General features: G+C 49.2%; 1 protein-coding gene and 1 pseudogene across 1 annotated transcript; both read right to left on the reverse strand.

The window, feature by feature from the left end:
• Window positions 1-1,819: 1,819 nt before the first annotated feature.
• On the reverse strand, window positions 1,820-6,837 carry LOC115080957 (afadin- and alpha-actinin-binding protein-like). Its single transcript, XM_029585443.1, has 9 exons — window positions 6,588-6,837; window positions 5,927-5,996; window positions 5,615-5,774; window positions 4,130-4,259; window positions 3,699-3,814; window positions 3,441-3,614; window positions 2,974-3,076; window positions 2,673-2,853; window positions 1,820-2,370 (listed from the first exon to the last, which is right to left on the reverse strand). The coding sequence occupies exons 1-9, from the start codon at window positions 6,652-6,654 to the stop codon at window positions 2,154-2,156; spliced, it is 1,218 nt and encodes a 405-aa protein (XP_029441303.1). The 5' UTR covers window positions 6,655-6,837; the 3' UTR covers window positions 1,820-2,153.
• A 1,997-nt stretch (window positions 6,838-8,834) lies between these two features.
• On the reverse strand, window positions 8,835-10,844 carry LOC115081074 (annotated as a pseudogene).
• Window positions 10,845-10,850: the final 6 nt, after the last annotated feature.

Raw genomic sequence — 10,850 nt, forward strand, 5'->3', positions numbered from 1 at the left:
TGCTTTTAAATATTTGTAAATGATCTGGAAAAGGGAGGGAGGAGATCACATTAGCAGAAAACAAAGGTATTCAAAATTGTTAGATCATGAGCTGATTGTATAAAGTTGTTCTTGTAATTCCTCAGCGTGTAGAGGATGCTGGGCACCTCCCTTTCTAGAGTGACACAAACAGGTCTTGTTTTCAGGACATCCACAATGAATATGCATGAGACATAAGGGAGCAGTGCATGCAAATATACCTGCATGCATATTCGTTTTGGATGTCCTGAAAACAAGACCTGTTTGTGTCACTCTAGAAAGGGAGGTGCCCAGCATCCTCTACACTCTGCATAAAGTTGTTCTTGTAATTCCTCAAAATCACTCCAACATCGTAGTTGCCGACCCCTGGGCTAGGAAAACTGCATGTTTACTCAGAACACGCTCCATGGCAAAAGGAGAAAGCAGAGTAGCAGCTGTATTAATGCAAGGCAGACTCCATCTCAGTAACACGATCACTCAGGACCAGAATCCCTCAGGATCAGGGATAGCTGAATAGTCATGTTATCCCAGCACTTGGTTATTTTGTGGCTGATGTTCACTTCTTTTCCCTCCCTTATTCCTATATCATTTTTTATTTACCATATTCATCCATCTTCAGCTGTCCCTAGTGTATTCATGCATTTTATATAGCAAGGTTTTTGTTTGGACTTTAAAAAATATCCAACCATGGCCTTGTACAAACCCCAAAGCTCAAATGCAAACAAAAAAAAAAAAAAAAAAAAAGCTAAAAATGATTGCACAATCAGTTTGTATTCTAGGTAATCAAGCTCTGCAACTGAGCCTGCATCTCAGTTCAGTTGCAGAATCAGCTATATCTGATGAATACTGGTGCCTGGTAGCCTAAGAAGCAGGTCTGTTTGTGGCCCCTGAAAAGCCAAGGTTGTGCCTCTGTTCAGCAGTACAGGCATGCTATGCTCCATGCAGATTCCAATACATTATGCTGTTTAGTACATATGACATTTAAAGAGCAAAACAGTGGGGCTCCCTTCCTGACAGTCAGTGTTATTACAGAGGGGTGCATAAGACCTGCCACAGCACCAGAGTAGCAATCATGTCCCAAATATATATCTATGTTCCACTGTAGCAGTGGTCACCTTCTGAGAAAGTTGGGTTAAGCTTCCTTATCCAGAGACACAGCCGCTCCAGGTACCCTTGCAATGAGGACAAGACATAATGCAATCAGAGTCTGCCTTAAGATATGAAATGATCCAAGGGTGTAGTCCTCTCCCTTCAGGACAATCATTCACACTCAGGCACTGGGAGAAAAGAAAGCTGGGAGCAGGCAGAAGAGCCAGGAGTGTGTCTCTACCCCACAGCGGGCAGACGCATATATCAAAACAGTCACTCACGCTACAGCAAGTACTGGTTTAGGACAGCAGCTTCCTGTCTGAGCTCTCTCCTCTCATAATCCCCCATACTTCTGCCTGTTTCCATGCCAGACACCACTTAAACAGTTCCATATGGGAACCTCGCTCCACATTTAGATGTGAAGGTATTTTGTTTTTTTTGACCCAAATGCTATTTGGAAAAATTCCATCAGTCCCCCACCTCCCCCTACCGCAGATGCTTCATTTTCAGAAGCCAGGTGCACAGTTGTGTGTGTGCTGCAAAATGGGGGAGGGAACTCTGAATCCAAATATCATGGTGATTACAGACCACTTCCCCAATGGGATGCTGAGAGCAAGGGTCAAGGCAGCAGGCAGCCATTAAACCATTAACCTGTAGAAACCAGGCAAAGCCGCTCAACAAGCAGCACAGGAAACCCAAGCCAGACAGCAAAGAATGGATTCATGTCTTTATTATTCTTTCATACAACTAATAATATGAACACAGGTACAGCACAAAGGACCCAAGCAAAGCACTGGAGGATTTCTCACCCGTCATCACCTACATGTACAAGCAATGATCCAAGGACGGCGTGTGTCTTCCCTCGTCCAGTGCACACCCAGCATCCTCTCTCAGATCTCCCTTACCCATGCAGAATATTAATCCATAAATGAGACAGAATGAAAGAAGAAAAAAAAAAGTCTAGCATGAGGTGCAGATAAACTAATGCGTGAAGCATGGAGAAGCTGATCCTGTCAGATCTATGAGAAGCATGGGAAGGGAGATGTTTAGAAGGAAGCATCCAGGAACTGGCTGAGGAGATTGCTGCGGAGTAGCAGGAAGTCCTCTGTCTGGGTCTGGCAGGCACTCTCTCGGCGGTTGAAACTGGCAGGGATTTGCGATCTCTCGCTGTGCAATGGGGACAGGTTCTCTCTCTCATCAAGGCACAATGGCATGCTCTGCTGCCCGCAGTCACACAAAAAGCTCTCTCCCACAGAAAAGGTCCTACAAGACAAAGTGAGAGGAAGGCACAGAGTCCGTGACTCTTCAGCATCCTGTCTGGAGGTTTCGCCCGCTTTTCTAGATAATGCTCACGGTGGCTTGCAGCAGCATTAGTAATTCAAGACAGCAAGCCCCTGCCCCAGAGGAGGGTCAGCAAGGTGTCAAGGAGCTAACCCGAGGACTCAAATTATCAAAGAGGTCTTCCCAAGGTTTGTGACCTTGCCTGAAACATTCTTAAACCAGATTTTCTAAAGAGAGACCGGCCTGTCTTAGCCACAGCAGGAAGGCCCTCTCCCTCCTCTCACCTGTTCTCCGGTGTGAGCTTCAACACACGATACAGCTCAGCGGTGCTGGGGGTCTCCACACGCTGTTTGCTCGCTGACACAGCTGGAGGTGTGCTCGCCCTCGCATTACCAGGCAGCAGGTAGGGGTTTTCACTCGGTCCGAGCCACATGGCAGCCTCAGTAAGGTTCCCGTGCTCCAGACCTGAGGTACGGGGGGGGGGGGGGGGGGCAGAATACAGATTAAGACCGAGTGCCCAGTGCTTGGAACTCGGCAGAGCCCAGGCAAGTCGAGAGATTGACCTCAAGAGCTGACACCACTCACCTAAGGCAGGCCAGGGGAAGGTGCTTCGCTGATCCAAGCTCGGCACCATGTTGAGGAACTGATGCTTCAGGAACAGGGCACGTTCCTCCTCAAGTTGCTTCCGCTGGCCATGAAAAAGCAGCAGCAGATTATTGCCATCAGGGCAGAGTCACCACACACCCAGCAAAAGTTCATAAAAAAACAAAACAAAAACCACACCCCCCTAACGCACCCCTTTACTCAAAGCATTAAAACGAAGACAGAACGTACAGCCAGAGCAGGAAGGAATCTCAAACTCACACTTGAGTTCCTGCCCTGGCTACAGAGTAGAAGGACCTGTACTGGAGGAGCGACCCCCACTGTACAGAGAACAGTGCCAAAGGCCTTGATTAACAAGGGGACCTGGTCATTTGGGCAGTCATCCACTAGAGGCGCAAAACCTGCCCTTGCTGCAGGACCCCCATTCACGTCCTCTCATCCATCCAAACCTCATATCCCAGCCGAATTGCCGCTTCCGTGAAGTTCCATCGCTCCGCCTGGAGCGTCCTCTTCTGCTGCTCCAGCTTCCCTCTCTCCTCCTGCAGTCGCAGCTGCTCCTCCAGGAAGTAGGAGCCTCTCACCTGGGAGGGGAGCCGGCCGTTTTGGGCAGCCAGCAGCTGCTCCTGCAGAAAGCAGCATAGGAGTCACCCTCCACCCCAAAAACACGCACTCAGGCTTCCGGTACTCTCCCGCCGCACGGCACTCACCTGCATGATCTGCTGCTGCATAACGATCAGATCCCGGCTCTCTGCAATCTCCCGCTTCAGCACTGAAATCTCTCTCTCGTGGTCTGTCGTCGGGATCACATCGTGCCTGTCTTCTCCTGCAGAGGGCATAAAAGACGTCAGCAGGTGGGAGGGGAAGGTGCTGAGAAATGCAACCCTCTCCATTCCCCTCATATCAAAGTCTCTGCTTCAGAAGGCAGTGGTTATGGCAGCGGCAGCAGCATCCACCAGATTTAAAAAGTAATTTGAAAGAGGAGTTTGGGAGGGAGAGCCGAGAGGGCTCGGTCCCATCACCACCTTTGCATTTTAATGAACACCAAACCCCCCCTTTGCTGTGTGCATTATAGAAGCCTTAGCCCACACTGTTTAGCTAGATGTGACTGCACGCCCGAGTCTACCATGGACCGGCCCACCTCGGCGCTCCAGCCTCTGCAGGTGCCTCTTCAGGCTGCGCCACTGCTCGCAGATACTGTGCGTCAGCTGCTCACTCGCAGATCCGTGCGACTGGCTCATGTCCCCTTCAGTCTCCTGGTGAAAGAAATCCTGCGAGGGAAAGCAGCTATCAACCCCCACCTCAAACCGACCATCTCAGCTTTATATTTACTTATTTTTATATAATCGAAGCTTCATAAGAACATAACTAATGTTAACCGATGAGAACATTCATTTAAAAATATTTGCATTTCCAAAATTAAATGAAGTAAATACTAAGTTTCATAATAAAAACAAATAAAATAGTAAGATAAGCATAAAATTTAAACAGTTAAAGAAGCAGATCAGTAAGAGCAGAAATACAATTAACTAAATATTTATATTAAAGGGGGTATATAATTCTTAGGTTAAAACTCTTGGAAGGCTTGTTTGAAAAGCCATGTGTTTTAATACCCTTTTTAAATATTTTAATGTCCAATTTCATTCTTAGTTCCTATGGTAGAGAGTTCCACAGCTGGGGACAGGCAATGGAAATAGCCCTCACATTATTTAAATGAACAATTTTAGGACAAGGTACGGGTAACATCCCTGTAACCTGCTGATCTTGTAATTTAACAACTTTTTTATACCGACATTCATGGGTACATCATATCGGTTTATATGGAACCAAGAGAAATACAGTGAAATGGAGGGGGGAGGGGGGAAGGGAGTGGAAGGAACGGGTGTATATTGTTAGAATTAGAACAGGGTAAAGGCATAAGAAAAGTAACGGATACAACTAACAAGAGAAATATTTTATATTGTTATAACTTTCATTATATAAGAAACATGAGGTAGTTAGCATAGCAATAATCACATGGAAGATAACGAGATGACAAAATAAATTAGCTTGATAATAATGTGGGAGGATAAGGGAGAAGGTGGAATTCTTGATGGGATATGGAAACGTAAGTTTGAGGTTAACCATCTTTTCATTGTAGAGGGTTTTATGAATTAGTGCTAGAACTTCATGCTGAGCCCTGTATTTAACAGGCAACCAATGAAGGTCCTTTAATATTGGCGTAATAGGATCATATCTTCTAGTTCCCGTCAATAGTCTAGCCGCTGCGTTCTGTAATAATTGTAGTGGCCTTGTAACATTCGCTGGTAGGCCCAAAAACATCTAATTACAGTAATTGATTTTGACAAAACAAGTGCTTGTAAAACTGTCGTAAAATCTTTTGGAAATAGGAGAGGCTTCAATCTTTTAAGAACATTTATACACAGCACATGGAATTACACCATCACTAACGCTGGGGCAACTAAATGGATTTAGTAAAATGCAGACTTTTGCAAATGCAGTTTTAGTGATTTGAGCAGTTTTTGCTTTACTAAAGCACAGGGACAGCAGCTGCCGCACAGGACCCCCCCAAGCAGTAAGCACAGACAAAATTATTGGGAAAACAAGTTACTGTGGCCACACTTACACTTAAGCTGTCCTCGCGCCGCAAGCTGAGCAAGTGCTGCATGTCCCTCTTCATCTGCTCCTGAAATCGCTTCAGCTCAAAGTTCTCTGCCACCAGCTCCTTATTGCTTTTCTCCAGATGCCTGATAATTGTTTGCAGTGATTCCACATCTTCCTCCTTCCTGAAGCAGAGAAGGGTACAGGGTGGTACAGAGGAGTATGGAGGACAGAGCATGGCTCTGCCCCAAAGCAGCATGGAGCTGCAGGTAGTGGATACAGCCCCTTCCCTCCATCCCACTATTGGTCACATTATACGTAGAACTGGTCGTCTTACTTCACTTCCACTCTCCCCTTCCTCCTGGAAGCTCTCGTCACCTCTGCCTGCTTCAGGGCACCAGGAACCGCTACAGGAAGCAAAAACAAAGTTGAATACAGAATGCAAGATGAAGAGGGACAGCCTCTGCCTGCTATTCTTTCCCCATCTTATCCTGAGGAGCCAGGAACAGAGCAGGGGAGAGCTAGCTTGTACTATGAGGGATTTCCAGTGCATACTTTTCTGATATAAAGGCAGCAGGTCCCCAATTTCCAGCGTGCTCCCTGCCCTGATCTCCTTAGACCTGCAACCAAACCGCTTAAAGACTACAATTTTTATTTTGTAGTCTTTTTGGAGAGTCAAATAATACAAAGAACTGCAAGTTTGTCAATGGCAATGCCCCTATGCCTCCAGCATAAAGCTGGATGGAGCCCTAAAAATGCAACAGAGAATCTGGCGATTAACGTTAAGTGCTCCCATTAGCCCTAGATACCAAACCTAAGGATAAGCTCTCGGTAGGTGGGCGTTTACGGAGCTCTATGGGAAACGCCCAAATCAGCTCAGCTGAGCAATGAGGCGCTGTCCGTGACCCAGGACTTCAGGTGCACGGCTCTACCGCTTGTGCCGAAATCCTCCTGTCCCGTGCACGGTTGCACCCAAACCCCCACCGAGCCCCCTGCACCTGCCCTCCGAGTCTTCTTGTCAGCTAAGAGCTTCAGCCGCTGGATTTCCAGCTCCCTGCGCTTCATGCTGCCGCTGGCCGGGGGGGTAGCTCGCGACGCTCTGCAGCTTCGGTGGCGCGAGCACGGACGCGCTCTTTTATTCCCTGCCCGCGCCCTCTCCCCTCCATTCCCCACGCTGCGCTCTCGCAGAGCTGGCGTCGCACCCCGTGACGTCAGACAACGACCCAGCCTCAGCGCCACGCTCGCGCCATTGAAATAAACCGCCGCAGCAGCCACGCCCCCCGACGGGTGGTCATTGATTGGCGAAAAGAAAGCACCGCCCCCATCCGGAACCCCGAGGTCTCAGCAAGTGAAAGGGCGGGGCCTGCGACGCGCAGCTGACCTGTAAAGTAAGCCCGGAAGTGGGCGGAGACAACGCAGACTTCCTCACCTGCCCCGGAAGCGGGCGGGGCAAGACATGTAACGAATAGCCCAGCCTCACGCCGAGAGCAGAAAACATAAGAACATGGCATGCTGGGTCAGACCCAGGGTCCATCAAGCCCAGCATCCTGTGTCCAACAGAGGCCAATCCAGGCCATAAGAACCTGGCAATTACCCAAACACTAAGAAGATCCCATGCTACTGATGCAATTAATAGCAGTGGCTATTTTCTAAGGCAACTTAATTAATAGCAGGTAATGGACTTCTCCTCCAAGAACTTATCCAATCCTTTTTTAAACACAGCTACACTAACTGCACTAACCACATCCTCTGGCAACAAATTCCAGAGTTTAATTGTGCGTTGAGTGAAGAAGAACTTTCTCCGATTAGTTTTAAATGTGCCCCATGCTAACTTCATGGAGTGCCCCCTAGTCTTTCTATTATCCGAAAGAATAAATAACCAATTCACATCTACCCGTTCTAGACCTCTCATGATTTTAAACACCTCTATCATATCCCCCCTCAGCTGAAAAGTCCTAACCTCTTTAGTCTTTCCTCATAGGGGAGCTGTTTCATTCCCCTTATCATTTTGCAGCAGCTGCAGTAGTGTAGTGGGGAGGGAGTAGCAGTAATGGTGCAGTAACTACAGAGGAGCAGCAGCAGCTGCAGTTGCTTTTTTATGATGGGGGGAGGTGAGCAGCAGCAGGGCAGTGAGTGCAGGTGCCCTGCTCTCTGCTGTAGTAACAGATCCGGGAGGGCGACGAAGCTTATTTCCATCCTCAGATGCATTAAACAACCACAATTAAAAGCCTGCCAGAGCCTCCTCACCTCCGCTTCCTGCTGCAAACGTCATCAACCAGCAGTTCCGCCCCCTTCTTGCTGCGTGCCCAGGAATGCCGGCAAGAAAGCTGACGACACAGCGCATACGCAATTTTAACCATGCCATGCTGCATGTGGGGATTTTTCCCTGGTCCTGCGCTCTGGGATCGCACAGCGCTAGCGCAGTTAGTACTAGAGGAGCACAGAGCAGAGCATGCACGTCTCAAGAGCGGCGGCCCTTTAGAGCCCCTACTACAGCCTTACGCTTCAGCACCACTTGAGGCAGCTAAGGGGATGGAAGGCTGGGGGCGCAGGGCATAGGCAGCTGCTCTTAAAAGTCTACGATTAGCCAGATAAACACCGTCAGGTTTATGGATCTCAAGTCAGATAAGAACATGCCATACTGGGTCAGACCAAGGGTCCATCAAGCCCAGCATCCTGTTTCCAACAGTGGCCAATCCAGGCCATAAGAACCTGGCAAGTACCCAAAAACAGCTGAATATCAATCACATCGGTGCACACAGCAGTGGCATTCCAGGCCAGAACTTACATTGCATAGGCTTGTCCAGGGATTATCATACACCATGAGCACGCTTGCCCATGATGATAACTAATAGACCATCGCAGTCTAGAGAACAGATTAAGGCTTGCACGTCCTCTCTCAAGGATGACAGGGACGCTATAGCATTTCCCCATGAGCTACAGCCACAGAGCAAGACCAGTCCCAGACAGGGAATAGGATACTAGTTTACCCTGGCACCGCTGTGTCACTCTCCTATACATCAGGGCTAGAGAATCATTCAGAGTTAAATCTAGTCCTCAAGATTCAAACTGTAAATCCAGTGTATGACAGAAAGGGGCTTGTACTGTCTGCATCGAGCTCCACCCTCCAAAAACACAGCCATGCTCAGCGCTAGCCTCCCCTTAAAAAAAATCCCAGCAATACACAAAAGGGAAGAGGACCATAGAATTTTTTTAATTTATAAATGTCTCCAACTTACTTTTAATAGAAAAAAAAAATCTCTCACTAAGGCAACAGTAAACAATGATAGAGAGTTTTATATCACATACAAATGGAAAAATACACAGATGGGACTAAATCAATTAAAAATATTTGTGAGAAAACTGTTGTGGCACCATCCTGTCCGCTCTCGTCCTGGCAGGCGTTCTGTCTCTACCATTTCTTCTTGTGCTCGTCCATAGACACCCCGCCAGGCCCTAGGGCCACCACCAGGAGGAGGCCTCCTATGACCGACATGGTCTGGAAAAAGTCATACTTGAGGAAGTCATGGAGGGGCCTGTAGGTGGGGATGTTCCAGAAGGCGTTCTGCAGCAAGTTAATGATCAGCAGCCAGATCACCAGCGTCAGCGCTGCCAGCTTGGTCTTAAAGCCAACGGCCACTAGAATAATCAGCGCCGTACCGAAGATATCCTGGAAAATCTACACAGAGGCAAAAGGAAAAAAAACCAAAACAAAACACACACGAGCTGTGAAAAAAATAGATCTTAGGACTAAGAAGAAGATGTCAGGACGGGAGCCTCCTGCGAGGCACAGGCAGGCCTTCAGCTCTGCCCAGAAGCCGGAATGGGCTTCTGATACCCTTCATGCCATCTCCAGCAACAAGACGCCGTCTTCTTTATTCTAACAGGTAAAAAAAAATCCCTGTAAGGCAAACCCTCAATCTATACACAGTGATAAAAAGCTGCTGCAGCACTAGGGGTCATGCCCTGAAACGGCACGGGAGCGGACTTGGGAACAGTCACAGAAAGCGTGGCCATAAAGACAAAGACAGTAATGGAATCCAGCAGGGAGTGGGAAGAGATGGGGCAGTAATTATCTGCACACAGCGGTGGTTACTGCTAGGTAAGACCAAGGTCCTCCAAGCCCAGTATCGGGCACAGGCAGACAGCCAAAGGCATTGGGGGGGGGGGGGGGGGGGGGGGGGGTAACCTGCAGACAGCAACCGGTCCTGCCCGTAACCTGCTGGGCAGATTGGACGGACACCTTTACTCTTACATTCCTCTTTGCCGACCAGAGATGTTTTGCAAGCAGAAAGTTAAGTGCTTAGCCAGTGAAGGGTGGTCACTTACAGTGAAGGCGCTGGCTTCCAGGTGTAACAGAGTCATGAACATGAGCACCAGCAGGACCCGGCCGCCAGCTGCATGTACTGCCGCGGAGAGTTATCGTTCATGGTGGGGACCCCGGCGAACATGGACTTCCCTTCCGAGCGCGACTCTGCCAGCAAGCAGCAGCAATCCACCACCCAGGGCAAGGTTCCTGCAGCACAAGAGGAGGCGAAAACAACAGCTCAGGAGGTCACAAGCCCTGCCAGAGGCCACACAGAGAGAGACCAGAGACACAGATCCCTGCTTGCAAGCAGAGAGGAGACCGGGGGGGGGGGGGGGGGGGGGGGTGTGTACGCCCTCCCTGACCACTGCGCTGTGATCGCAAGAAGCAGCGAGGTTCAAAGCTGACGCATTTCAGTCCCCCCCCTCTGGCCTAGTGACTCGAGCCACAGGCGAGCACAAGCTTGTGGCCATCAGGAGCGACTCACCTCATCAAGAACTTGAGATCCCACAGAATACTGTACGCGATGGTCGTAAGAGAGAAACAGAACATAGGACGCGACACCAGACACTTCCTCTCCGGCGCTAAAGCCAGGGAACCAGGCGATGATCTATTTACAGAGGCCCTCGCATCACCGCCTCCCTTCCCACTCTCCTTAAAAAGGGGAACTGCAGGACCTTGCCGGCACAGTCCGAGCTTTCTCCCACGTCTCCCAAGCCCCAGGGCTCCCCTATCACAGCGAGCGGCAACCCGGGGCTGGGGGGGGGGGGGGCTCCCCGCACCACGCACGGCCATCCAAGGTGATGCAGCAGCGTGGGACCAGCACAGCCTGATCACTCTGAACCTGCAGGCAAACAAAATGTCCAGGGTGCACAACTCACCTGCATGAAGATTATCCCAAGAGCCCAAAGCAAGCATAGGGAACAAACTTCCGAGCCAGCACCAGCACACAGCC

Source organism: Rhinatrema bivittatum, chromosome 19, assembly GCF_901001135.1.
Source record: "Rhinatrema bivittatum chromosome 19, aRhiBiv1.1, whole genome shotgun sequence".
Classification (NCBI taxonomy): domain Eukaryota; kingdom Metazoa; phylum Chordata; class Amphibia; order Gymnophiona; family Rhinatrematidae; genus Rhinatrema; species Rhinatrema bivittatum.

Excerpts from the sequence above, each read along its gene's own strand:
- LOC115080957 (XM_029585443.1), bottom strand. The coding sequence starts at position 6,654 with ATGAAGCGCAGGGAGCTGGAAATCCAGCGGCTGAAGCTCTTAGCTGAC. Across the intron at positions 3,815-4,129 it reads GCAGAGGCTGGAGCGCCGAG|GAGAAGACAGGCACGATGTG; the intron begins GTGGGCCGGTCC and ends TGCCCTCTGCAG. Across the intron at positions 2,371-2,672 it reads AAGCTCACACCGGAGAACAG|GACCTTTTCTGTGGGAGAGA; the intron begins GTGAGAGGAGGG and ends TTTGTCTTGTAG.